Source organism: Aptenodytes forsteri, unplaced genomic scaffold (genome assembly GCF_000699145.1).
Source record: "Aptenodytes forsteri isolate BGI_AS27 unplaced genomic scaffold, ASM69914v1 Scaffold147, whole genome shotgun sequence".
NCBI classification, from domain to species: Eukaryota; Metazoa; Chordata; class Aves; order Sphenisciformes; family Spheniscidae; genus Aptenodytes; species Aptenodytes forsteri.
Genome location: NW_008795320.1, coordinates 405,813 through 418,749, shown reverse-complemented (window position 1 = coordinate 418,749; position 12,937 = coordinate 405,813). Strand labels below are relative to the sequence as shown.

At 43.7% G+C, this 12,937-nt stretch overlaps 1 protein-coding gene across 1 annotated transcript in view; it reads left to right on the top strand.

Annotated features, from left to right (window-relative positions):
- Nucleotides 1–2,232: 2,232 nt before the first annotated feature.
- COMP (cartilage oligomeric matrix protein) overlaps nucleotides 2,233–12,937 on the top strand; it is a 16,828-nt gene continuing 6,123 nt past the window's right edge. The window contains exons 1-9 of the mRNA XM_009279745.2: nucleotides 2,233–2,469; nucleotides 4,563–4,648; nucleotides 6,877–6,928; nucleotides 8,991–9,163; nucleotides 10,424–10,561; nucleotides 11,361–11,438; nucleotides 11,589–11,747; nucleotides 12,306–12,410; nucleotides 12,593–12,700. Of these exons, the coding sequence (XP_009278020.1) occupies nucleotides 2,394–2,469; nucleotides 4,563–4,648; nucleotides 6,877–6,928; nucleotides 8,991–9,163; nucleotides 10,424–10,561; nucleotides 11,361–11,438; nucleotides 11,589–11,747; nucleotides 12,306–12,410; nucleotides 12,593–12,700 (975 nt within the window). The 5' untranslated portion in view covers nucleotides 2,233–2,393. The remainder of the gene's footprint in view (nucleotides 2,470–4,562; nucleotides 4,649–6,876; nucleotides 6,929–8,990; nucleotides 9,164–10,423; nucleotides 10,562–11,360; nucleotides 11,439–11,588; nucleotides 11,748–12,305; nucleotides 12,411–12,592; nucleotides 12,701–12,937) is intronic.

The following is a 12,937-nucleotide window of genomic DNA, read 5'->3' as shown; positions in this document are numbered from 1 at the left end:
CTGGGGGTCACGTTGTTTTACAAGCCAATTTCACATGGTCTCAAAAATGGTTGTTTCTAGTCAGCCTACTATCTCATTCCAAAAACTGGGGTTTTTTTGGCCCCTGAAAACTTAGAAACACAGAAGTATCCAATTAGCTGGATACTGGGCTTTCAAGCAACTTTTTTATTAGGTGTCTGACTTTAAGGGTTTTTTTAATGTGGGTTTGTTTGGTTTTATGTCCTGATATCATTGAGTAATACTTTACTTAGCAGAAAACATCATTACTGCTCATACATATTTTATTTGCCTTGTATTGAATAGTTCCTTTTTTCTTTTCATTTCTTTTTTGTAATACTAGGATTTTGATTGTCCCATCATTCTATATGGACATCTATTTCTCCATACAAAGCAAATCTGATGTCAATTGTTTCCGAGGTGACCTCACAAGTGACCCTTGTCCATTCTTCATTCCATGTGAGTTACATCTCTCTCTTTCTGGAGTTTTATGACTTCTCCCCGCTTGAAAAAAACAGTTTTTTTTCTGAATAGCTGGCAAGAACCTTCCTTTATTAATGACCTATCAGGCTTCTGTTGAAGTAATGTGCTTTTCCCTTAAAACTCTCCACTACCATAACAGGTACTAATGGGTGTCCTTGCTTGCCATCTAGCAGGGTCCTGGACTGAGCAGGCTGCAAAGTCTGAATGCCTCTCTCACCTCTTGACAACAGCATCTTCAAACATAAGCTGGACGGACATCTGCTATCACTGTTTCAGGTGAAAGACTTGGTCTCTGTGGGGGTGAAAGGGCATTTTTCATTCACTCCCCATTTGTTGCTATAAAATAGAAATTGTAAATAATATTCCCCAGAACATCACTGGAAAAAACAGTATATTTTATCTTTAATAATCAGTTGCCATGGTTTTGATTTGTCCAGAAGGACCCAGAAATGCTAAAACCTGGGAAACTCAGTTGTTCTGAGTTCCAGCTAATCCACTTTTGCTTACCACAAGTATCAAACCCTCAAAGCTGATTTACCTGTGCGTTGACAGCAAAAAGTCACTTGCTGCGTGTAACATGAGATGGCATGTGTGCCAGACAAGCAGAATCATACAAATGCCACCTAGGTAACACATGCAAATTAACTTTATTTTCAGCATAAACTTGTTTGGTGCAAGAAAATGTAAAATCTGTCTGCTGCAGCATTCCCGTAACATAAAACTAATAATATTCATTTGCTTACTTTAGTGAACATGCATGCTCACCAGCGCCTGCAAGACTGAACCCAGTTACCTTCGAGAATTGTGCACAGCCACAGGGATGGGAAGTTTTTTCCTGAACACAGGAGGTCTGAGGTCAAAATGAGAAAAAAATTGTTATGTAAATATCCAAGGATCCTGCTGCTATAGCACTTTAGAGACTGAGCTACTGTTTCCTGGGGCTTTCCTGTCTGTGTCCCCAAGGGTGTTGTATGATCAACACACTGACAGATTTCACAATCAAGCAGTGAAAATGTGTGATCAAGAATTTCACTGATCTTCAGACTAACCTTTTTTACAGGTCACAGTTTAACTTGCAATTTCCTTGATGTAGTAGCTTTAAGATTTTCTTTGGGCAGATTTTCTTTGGCTGCTCTAGACGGATTTCTCAATCCGCTCTGTGTCTTCTGATGGAAAGTGCTGGATTGAGACTGACTGATGGAAAATGCTGGATTGAGACTCATTCCTTCACAGACAAGAAACAGCAAAGTCAACCTTCCTTTCATGCCGTCATTTCTGCACTGCATCCTTCCTTTAGACAAGCCTGGGTGGGGGGTAATAAGAACATCAGCCTCTAAGGGCTAGTACATTTGCCCAGTCCCTCTCTGAAATAGGATGTGATAGCTCCCCTTTGCAGTTGGAAGATGATTCAATAATTCTACCCCAAGTGTGAGTGGTGAAACTGTCTTTTGGGAGTTTAAAGAGCCTTTTCTGAAATTCTAGTGAAGTCCAGATGTCTCATAGCTTTTGTGATCCTGTGAGCAGTTTAGAAGGAAAATCTGTGAGGGATAGGGCTATGAATCATCCGTCTATCCTGTGTCCATGAAGACGAAATAAAAACTCCAATCCAAAAAGAATCCATTTAATTCTGGAATTTTCTGACCTATTTTGGTGCAAGCTGGTCTAAAAAAAAAATTAAACTACTCTCCTGATGAGTTTCTCATATTGTTTACTTTTGTAACGTTCTCTGTGGACTAGGAGCCAGAAATGACGTCCACCCCTCGTCCAGCATCAGAGAATAAGAACTTCAGAGGAAGGAATGCAACTTCATAAATAGCAAACCACAGACACTAATGGGGAGCAGAGGCAAACCTGCAGGTTAAAAATTCGTTGCAAGAGCAGCCCATACATCCACACTGCCTGGAGATTCAAAGATGATTTCAGCTCTAGCCTTTGTTTTTCTCCTCTGCCTCTCTTGTCCTTTTTCATCATGTCAGCAGAGAAGAGCAGGTAAGTAATTTTAATTATCTCTATATTTTCTGGACTCGTATGCTTTCTAGACTCCTATGAAAATTATGTTTTGCAGAAGGGAATGAGGAAGAAGGTAACATTTCAACTGCATCTACTGAAGCCTAAAAACAATGTTTAGGGATTTTGTAGTTTCATATGAAACTTGAAGCTTAACTGTGTACATGTAGATTTTTTTCCCCAGTTCCCCTCCTGAGTAGTGAAGTTTTTTTAAGAAAAACATTTATTCTAGGGCAACTGGAAATTTTGTTGTGTTTTGTAATGACCTGCAAGAGACACTTCACATGAATCTGCATTTTTCATGTGATTTAAGTTAAAAAACAGACCATACAGAATGTCCTATAGCAAGATCCTTGGATATTCTCTTTGCTTGTGCACATAGAGCTCAGGGAAGCCCTGACTTCTAGGAACGTAGCCATGCTAAGTTCATTACAGAAGTTCCACTTCTCTGAACAGCCCGTTAGGGGAATGCTCAACTCGAAGAGGATCTGTGAGATCCGGCAGACTCAGACTGTGTACCAGAGATTCAGGTGTGTGCTTGTGGAGACTGAATGAGTCCATGGAGAAGGATGCATAGTAATGGCAATGTCTGCAGGCACACAGATTTCCTTTGGAAATCGCTCCTGAGTGGTTGAATCATTGTTGTGAATTTGAATATTAAAAAAACCCCAAACTTTTATTTTAAATTCTTCCCAGGAATAGCGGAAGCTGCCTGAAGCCTTCATGCAAAGCTTATTCAAAACCTCTGTTTGAAGTTAGAAATTATGTGCAAGCTCCTTGTTTCAATAAAATAAGAAACATCACTTTAATTCAGTCTTTCTGTCTTAGAATGACACACTTGTGGTACTTTCAATTTAGTTCCCAAACCAAAATGTATTGGAGAGGTTACAAATATACATAAAGTCCTCTTGGTTCTGTGCGGGGAAGACCCACGAGGCTTTCAGGCTCGTTTGTCACATGAGAATGCCGAAGTTGCTGTACGAAGTCAGTAGCACGGGCTCACATCCTGCCTTTGGCACTGGCAAATTCTTCATGCTCAAGGAGGCAGACCCCTAACTCCAGCTAATCTTCCCCTGAACACACAGTGCTGTTTGTAGAAAATACCGCTATGTCTCTCTCCATAAAGGTTTGCTTACGTTACAGGCAAGGTGCAAATTCTGTTTGAGGATCGATTAATCTAGAAAAAACTTGAGAAATGAGGTTGTACTTTCTCATGGCAGACAGGAGAATACCAGATTCAAACTTTGTGTCCAATTGTTTTTAAATGGTTCAAGTTTTCTTAAAACTTACATAATTCCAGAAACAATGAGCTGCTTCCATTCATTCTTCGTGAGCGAAGCTGGAGTATAGACTAGATTTTTAGCATGTCTCAACGGGCCAGGCAAGTTTAGAATCTAGCAGATGGGATGGAAAAGTCATGTTAATCTGCCCTAGCTGACCTTGTATGATGATTTATATCCTCTGTTCAGCATAGCTTAAACGGGATTTTGCAATGTTGCATGGATGAGCAGATGGTATCCTTTGTGTCCCAAAGCCACTACACAGCAATTTGAAACTGCCGCTACCCAAAAAGAACCCGTCTCCAAAGTCTGTACCTTGAGAACAGGCGAGGCAACGGCTGATGTGCCCGTTTTCCACGTTCAGTACTTGGCAGCACGTTTGGGATAGACTCAGCAAAGAGCCTTACTTTAGTGGTGCCCTTCATAGCAGCTTCCACAGCACTGAATTATTAATTTGCTGCTTTTGGCAGCAAAGCCTTCCTATGTGTGAACTGCAGAGACCATGCCAGATTAACAGCTACCACAACTGCCAGACTGCCAGGCCAATTTGTTTGCTGAGGGGTAACTGTTACCTACCCGACAAGCATGGCTGATTATCACTGTCTGCCCTGCCCACAGCAAGTTCTACCCTATGTGCAAGTCTCCGTTAATTCTAGGAAGCTTCTAGTTAGGAACTGGCAGAGTCTGGTGTGGAGGAGTCTGTGTCTTTAATATTAAGCTGAAGTTAATATTATCAGTTGGTTTGTACTGCTAATGGCTCTTCTGTGTTTTTCCTAACCACTTTGGTTTTTTTAGGAGGTGAAGTTGGGCCAGAAATGCTGGAAGAGATGAGAGAAACTAACCGTGTGCTAATGGAAGTTCGAGACTTGTTGAAACAGCAGGTAGGTGAGAAAGGGACCTAATTCCTTATATGCTGCACAAGAGAGATCTCTGAATCCTCTGCCTTGTGTGCTGAGTTCTGGAATTGGGGGGCTGCTTCTTGCGTTAAGTGAAATGAGCAATACAATTATTGCGCTGCAAACCAGACTCAAGAGGTGGTCTCACAATCAGATGTGTAAGTCTGAGATAAAGCGGATTCATTTGAATTCCAAATTCTGCTGCTTAGAACCGTGTCCGCTGAAAAACAGCATACATGGAGAATGAACTCTTTAAAAAAAGACACGCACACACAGTGGGTATATGTTTAACTGGAAAAACACGTCACTTTTTCCTTGGTTTTGTGGGCTCATGAAATCAGTAGAGAGTCCAAACTGAAGATGGAAGAGATCTTTCAGCCATCTATTAGGGTCCTGGAAAGGGAAGTCATATGAAGTCTAAACAAGCTCTCTATTCACTCTTTCCTCTTGTTGTTTTAATCCTAATCCTTTCTGGCTCCAGTTGTTTCTTAGGGAACTTGGAACTTCTTGGGTGCTTAGATCTTTTCCCATTTTAACGAGGAGATGGTGGTTTGTCTGGTCAACTCTCTTTTAAGTATAGAAAAAGGTTCCATTCTCCCTTTATCCACTCTGGGAGCTGAGGGCAGCAGCCTCTGCCTGCCAGATAATTGGAATGGCAGACAGGTCTCTGTGCCAGTGCAAACTGGGCGGCCTCTAATCTGCAAAAACATCTGTTGCATTGAGTTACTCTCACATTTCAGGCTGCTGCATAAATACCCAGTGTTTACTAGGAATCAGGTCAGACATGGTTCCTGGCAGCCTCGAGCAATGATTTCCAGTGTTCCCTTCCAGCTTAGCACTGCGTCTCCACACAGGTTTTCTATTTGTTCTTTCTCTCGATCTTGCCACCTACTTTTTTTTTTTATCCATGGCCTTTTTCTCAACAGCGCTTTCAAGAAAACTCTTCCTCAGAAGACAAACTTGCATATACAACTGGAGAGCCAAGGTGGCAGTTCATAATTTCTTAATCTGTGCAAAGATTTTCTAAAACTTACTTCTCCTTGATTCAGCATCTTGGGATGTTGGCAATAAGGATGGCAAAAGGCGTAACAATAAAAGGCCAATCTACTCTCCTGAGCCAAAGGCTGAAGGATTCTTGGCACAAAGGAACTGCTGATACTCATTAGCAGTACTCCAAATTCTCCGCTCTGCTCTCTGTCACCCACTTCTAATGGGAGACGTTCTGGGGATTTGGGTTAGATCTACCTCTGCATTAACTATTCAAAATACATGACCCCAGGCCATGTTGGAGGGATGAGAGAATCTAACAGAATGAAAGCTTGCCCTTACACCTGGGAGCTGGCAGAGAGACATGAGTAGAAGCTTTTGTCAAAGTACAAAGTGAAATGACTTAATGGTGGAAACATGAAGTCCACAGGGTGTGGAAGGGCGGTCCTGGGCATTGGTCATAGATAGCCAGTAAGGCTTTAGCAGGAACTAAATCTGCTAGGATTGCTGTCTAAGATGCTAGAGAGTCATATAAATGTTAGCTTGAGGCTGACATGCTTACTTGTGCCTGCCTGTCCCATATTCCTTTCTTCACCAAAGGAACAGCATCTTTGCACTGCCGATGCTACATATTATCTCTTTACTAAAGCAAGCTTGAAGGAATAGGGGCCTAGAGGAGATCAGAGGAAGTCTGAAGGGAGGAGCTTTTGTGAATAGATTCTAAATATCCCCATGGCAAGGGCATTAGGGCCAACGAATGGCATAAGCAATGTCAGAGATTATTCATATATCTGCAAAAATGGCTCACAGGGGAACCTCCTCCTGACTTCACCTATGCAGTACCTGGGCTGCAGATAAAGCAGACCTCTCTAGGACTGCTAGTTCAGCATCTTCTAGAGCAGAAGACCCAAATAAAGTAGATAGCTCTTTCTTTATAGCACTTGTTTCTGTGTATTCAAGTCAAGTGTTTCCTGCATCTGTGATAGAATAGTATCATCAAGTTAGCCTGTAAAAACACTACAGTAGGGAGTGACTTACAGCAGGGAATACAAGCCACCTCAGCTTCCAAAAAGTCTGCAACATAGACTTCGGGGTGAGAATTAATTTGTTTGTAATTTGTCTGTGCAGTCTCAGAGAGACACGCTGTTTTCTGGCAGTGGGGCTATTAGTTTTCGTGGGAGCAAAACTCAGCCTTTGGCTAAGTGGTGGTTCTTGTTTTCTTCTAGATTAAGGAGATAACATTCCTGAAGAACACAGTCATGGAGTGTGATGCCTGTGGTGAGTTACTGAGCTGAGTCCTATGTTCAACTGCCTCCTCCAAGTCCTTCATACCTTTGTGTCCAAACAAGTAGTAAAATGCCACCTGTGACCATCTCCCCAAAGGAAATAGCTTGTTTCACAATTGTCCCGAGTGTCACAGGGTAATACTCAATATTAGTGATGCTTTTTTTTCCCCACAACATTCTGCACGCATGGACTAGTGTTCCATGCTGTTCTCGTGGTTCAATGGCAGCTGAAGCCATTACCCCTTTCCTGATCATGGTGTACAGAAGTAGCCTTAAAAAGCTTATCTTTCCTTCCAGCAAAACCACAGCATTCGCTTACTTCCACTATTTCTGAAATAAGCTTTGTTAGTGGTTTTGTGACATACCATGCTGTACTTCTCAGGGTAGCCTCATTCTAGTGCAGAAAGCTGCCCAACCACGTTTCGTAATAACCCAGCCCATGGCTGATGTTAGAATTGCCTGGGAACGCACGCTGGGTATCCTGTGGGATATAGTTGGCTACTCCTGAGCTGCAAGTGGAAGAGAACATCACCCCCAAGAGGCATCGCTCTGCTATTCCTTCCATCCTAGTGCTGCCACCATCCAAGCAAAGAGTTCTTGGAGATGCTCTGTTATTTGCCAGTACACTCAAAGGGTGGAGCAATAACCATTTCTGCCTTTGGAGAGATTGTACTTCTGCTGGAAAAGAGATTAGCCAAAGCTTTTGGGACCTGCAGTACAGAAATGCATTCACCCACAGCAATTGTTTTAATAATTTGCTCATAAAACCGTCCTGAACTTTCTCTCTGTTACTTGATTTCTGCCTTCCCCACTTGCTATTCTGCTTTATGAGAGTTCTTCTCCTGTACTCCTTACTGTAGAATTTGAGCCTCTTTTAGTCATGCGTTGAACAACGTGACTCACAGCAGTCATGTGCTTCTCTCATTGTTTCTCAGAAAGAGAAGCGTGAAGAGAAGAGGCCTTGTTTTTAGTGAAGACTTTGCTGCTGGTGGTGGCAGAGTGTTGGTTTTTTGTTTTGTTTTGTTTCAGGTTTTTTATGTTGGGCTTTTAAGCAGGAGAAAGCAGGAGCAAAAAGTGTCCTTGCCACTTAGAGCAGTGGGTGTGGGAGACTTGTGACAAATCTAGTTTCTGGGAAAGTTTATTCACAGTCTTGAATTGGCCTTCAGTGAAGTTCTGTGTCCCATACAGATTAATTTTGCAAGTTCTGTTGTGCTGTGGGTCAGGTCATGAGGATGAGGACAAAAACCTGGCATTTGGTTGAAAACTTTAAGGGAAGCTGGTGTGCAGCGGTGTGGGGACAGGCTTGATGTGCTTCTGAATAGGACTGCAGTAGCATTTTATATGGCTTAGAATTTCCTACACATCACAGTACGTCATGCTTAGGTAGACTGTATTGCTGTATTCCAGCCTAGAAGTGATGAATGTCCGAATAACAGATTGATTTCCCAGCTGCCAGGATGAAGTGAGGTTTCCTAGCCTTGTGGAGATAGCAGGTAGCATGTTATGCATAACATTATGGCATGAGAGCCTTATGTGAGCCTGATGTGAGTGTATTCCTGCTACAAACCAAGCTGACCTGTTTAACATGCCTGCCTTCTACAGTGGAGATTTTGGCTGACAGCCCTCCCCAATCTTCCCAGATTTAAGCCTGTGCTGTGTGGGTTCTGCTTTAGCCAGGTGTCTGAGTCCACACTGCCAGTGAGGTGTAGCTGTAGAGGAACCAGGGAGAGAACTGATCTCTGTGGAACTCCAAAAGCAAGGGCGTTGCACCAACAAGGAGGGCAGCATGGCAAGAGTTTTGGACTGGGAGCTAAGACTTCTGGGGTTTCTTATTTATTTTTTGTCTGCTCTGACTCAGAAATCTGTCAAGCTGCTGCTTCTGGCTTCATTTTTCTCCATTTACACAATAGAGTTACAACTGCTCAACCCTCAGAAAGGATGCAGGGAAACGTCCTGTGTATGAAGCACACTGATATCTTCTGAGACGATGGGACCACCTGATGATAGTCTCCGGCAGTGACAGCTCTGTTCTTAACGTTCCTCTTGTCCTCTAGGCATGCACACTGAGGCGACGGGCCCTGTCATCACCGTGACACAGTTTAACAGATGCCTCCCAAACTCCTGCTTCCCTGGAGTGGCCTGCACTGAGACCGGCACTGGCTTCCGCTGCGGACCCTGTCCCCCAGGTTATTCAGGCAATGGGTCACAGTGCACAGATATCAATGAGGTAAAAAACAAGTAGGACAGGCTGGAAGTTACAAAACTGGCTCGCTTTTCTTGGAGTGTTGCAGGTTTGTCTTGTGGTTGTAAAGAAAAGTCTTGCGATTCCCCTAGGAGCTGAAGTTCAACAGAAACATCATTTCACTGGAAGGCAGTCTGGATCTCACCCTCTGTTCCATGTTGGTTTTATATCCAGTCTAGCTAGGCATTTCTTTCTAAAAGATACATAAGCTCAAACAAAATAAATCTTTTCATTTGTACCACACAGGAAGGTGAGTTTGGAAGACCAGAACAGTCCCTTTTGGTCTTATAATCTTTTGAGCTAATGGCTGATGAGTTGTTAGAGATAAGATTTATTATGTGTGGAATAGAATCAAATGCTTCCCGAATAGTCCTTTGTACAATAAATCTTACCACACTACTCGCATTGCTTTACTTCTGCCTTTAAATCAAACCTCGCTAGGCAGATACTGTTTATTTTTTTTTAGAAAGTGTGGCATTCCATCAAGTTTACTCTCTGTGTGTACGCAGAGCTTTACGCAACCATTAATTTTGCGTGTCCATAAGACTCCTCAGTTCTGTGGTTCCCAAACCATAGTCCTATGCTCGCTGATTAGTCCACCAAGCAATGGTAAGTGTCTCACAAAGCCCTATCACCTCTGTAGCGTTTCAGTTTAAAAAACTGCTCAAGTTAAAAGGGTCAATGAGAGATTTTGAGATTGATGATAATCTGTTAGTCACCAAAACGTGGGAACCGCTCTATTAATGTAATGCATCTGCCAGTACAGAGCATAAGAATTCAGCGAAAATAATAAAGTGTTGGAAAAAATAAAGCAAGCATTAATAACAACTTTGGAAAGACAATTGCTTCCCAGAGTAGTAAACAAACAACTGCTCTTGTCTTTCAAAACCAATGTAAGAAATTATCCAGTTCTCTGGATTCAGAGACTGCCAGGAAGGAAAGTGTAAAGTGAAGCCTGCTCTTTGCCTGGGCAATTGATGTCACCTAAGAAGAATTAGTCCTGAAAGTTGATTTGTTTTACTTGTCTGCACATATTGGGACTTGGGAGAACAACTGAGATGGGGAAGCTGCATTTTCCACTTGCAAGGAAAGCCAGGAACTTCCATGCATTTTTGTTTTATTCTTTAAAAATAAAAGCACAATAGCTGGATCTCACCCAGCAAGGCCTGCTCTGAGAGCTGCCTTCACAGCTGGCCTGGAGCGAGCCTGCCTCACAGTTCTGCACAACCTCTTTCTGGTTTACAGTGCAATGCAAACCCCTGCTTCCCGAAGGTCCAGTGCATTAACACCACCCCTGGCTTCCGCTGTGATCCCTGCCCTCCTGGCTTCACTGGGCAAATGGTGGAAGGAGTTGGACTAGCTTATGCCAGGGCCAACAAACAGGTAAGGCCCAGAAACTTTTCTGTCTCCTTCAGAAGCTATTAAGTCTTTCCCCTCTGTAATTGTAATTCAAAGGTCTTGGAGCCCTCAAAGAAATGGGAGGGAAATACAAGATGACTGCATTGTATTGGTGGGAAGACTGATGCAGTGAGAGGAGAGACTTGCCAAGGATGTCCTAGCACATCAGCAGCAAAGCAACCTCCACTCCGAGACCTTACCTCTGCTGAATTCATGCTGGATAGAATGTTATGTCTCTGATATCTTTGTGGCTGTGAAGCCAGCCTGGGGAATCCTTCATACTAGGACACAGAAGAGTTGATGCAGCTACTGTCCCGCCCGCTTCCCTGACAGCTATAGACAGATTAAAGTAAAAAAAAAACCAAACCCACCTAGTCTTAGTATGGTTTATAAGAATATATTGCCGAAAGCAGAAATGGCATGTGGCTTGTGTTATTTAGACAGCTGCTAGCTGGTCATAGGACACAGTCTTTGACCTTCTTGCTCCATTGACTCTCTTCTATCCTTTTACAGTAAGGAGATACTCTGACAGCTCAGCTCAGAGCTAGGCTATTTTGCCAGGCTAAAATCTCTAGTGATTCTGTAGAGGGTGAACAGCTGGCCTGGGGTCAGGAGTATCGCTGGGATCTGGCTCAAGCTTGTCTGAAGGAAAACTTTGAGCTGTGTGTCCTAGTAAGGTGTGTCAGGGGCTTTGCTTCTGCATCTAGTGATGCCTTAATTCTGTAATCTCATGTGGTATCTGCTTAAGAGTGAAGTTAATGTCTCTTTTGTTCTTCCTGGGCAGATTTGTACTGACATCAATGAATGCGAGACAGGTGCTGCCAGAAATTGTGTCCCAAACTCTATCTGCATCAATACACGGGTAAGTATTACTGGAAAGCCTCATGTGGATCGCTCTTCCCCAGGCTCTGGGGCCTCTGTTAGCTGTGGCAATCCAGCTGCTGAGGAAGGTTACAGCAGAGGTTTGCCAGAACTCATGTTATAGTTAATTCCCTATTGCTTTTTCTTGCAGGGATCCTACAAGTGCGGGGCTTGTAAACCTGGCTTTGTTGGGGATCAAGTCACTGGCTGCAAGAGCCAGACAGTGAGACGCTGTCCTAATGGTGAAATTAGTCCATGCCACGAAAAAGCACAGTGCATCGTGGAGCGCGACGGGTCCCTCTCCTGCGTGGTAAGGTCCAAACTTCCCTGCGATTGGGGTCTGCTCACTCCGGTTTCCCTTGCACTGTGCTTGCTCTCCTGGGTCTGCCACTGCCCTCTCCTGGAGAGCATGCCTTCCCGACGCAGACCTGCTCTCTACTAACACCTGAGCTACAGCGATACCTTTTTCAGTGCTCTCTGGAGAAGTGCAGTGCTCCTGACACCTCAGATCCACTGTTGGTTGGTTGGGGTTTTTTTGCCTGAAGCGCTACAAATTTGTCAGTCATGGAACATTACACGCAGCTGAGCAGGGAGAAGCACTGTTCAGCAACCTGCTGGAGCCAAGAAGTTTTGCTGCTGCATCTGTCTTTATGGTCTCAGGAACAAGCAGAGAGCTTGTGTCTGAGCTATTTAAAATGCTATTTACAGCATAACTGTTTCTTCCAGACAATATTTTTCCTGTAGAGCGTTGTGTACCTAGATTTGCCATGTTTTGTGCTGGTTCTCATGTAAAGCCTTCAATTTTGGAGGCATATGGCCATCAGGGGACTCACCGGCAGCCTCATTTTGTCTATCTGCTGTCTTCCAGTGCCTCGTGGGGTGGGCAGGGAATGGCTATGTCTGTGGGAAGGATACAGACATCGATGGAATCCCTGATGAGAAGCAACGCTGCTCTGACAAAAAGTGCCGCAAGGTAAGACGCAGTTGTCTCATGTTTTGCTGGAAACAGTCTATCAGAGGAATCCCTAACCAGAACTGGGCAATTCTGATTTGAGGGCAGGCCTTGGGTGCTGGTGAGACCCTGCCCAACCTTCAGAACTCAGGCTAAATGACGTGCACAGCTTGCTAGCCGGTCCTTTGTTGCTTTCCTTTCAGGACAACTGCATGACTGTCCCCAACTCTGGCCAGGAGGATGCAGACAGGGATGGAATTGGAGATGCTTGTGACGATGATGCTGACGGAGATGGGATATTAAATGCTGAGGTTTGACTTCTAATGCTTAAGCCCTGACATACCTAAATGTACCCAGAGGTCCTGCAAAGCAACTGCCTACACCTTTGCTGTGGTTTAACCCGGCAGGCAGCTAAACTCCACACAGCCGTTCGCTCACTCCCCCTCCTCAGTGGGATGGGGGAGAGACTTGGAAAGAAAAAAAAAGTAAAATTTGGGGGTTGAGATAAAGACAGTTTAATAGGACAGGAAAGGAAGGGAAAATAATAA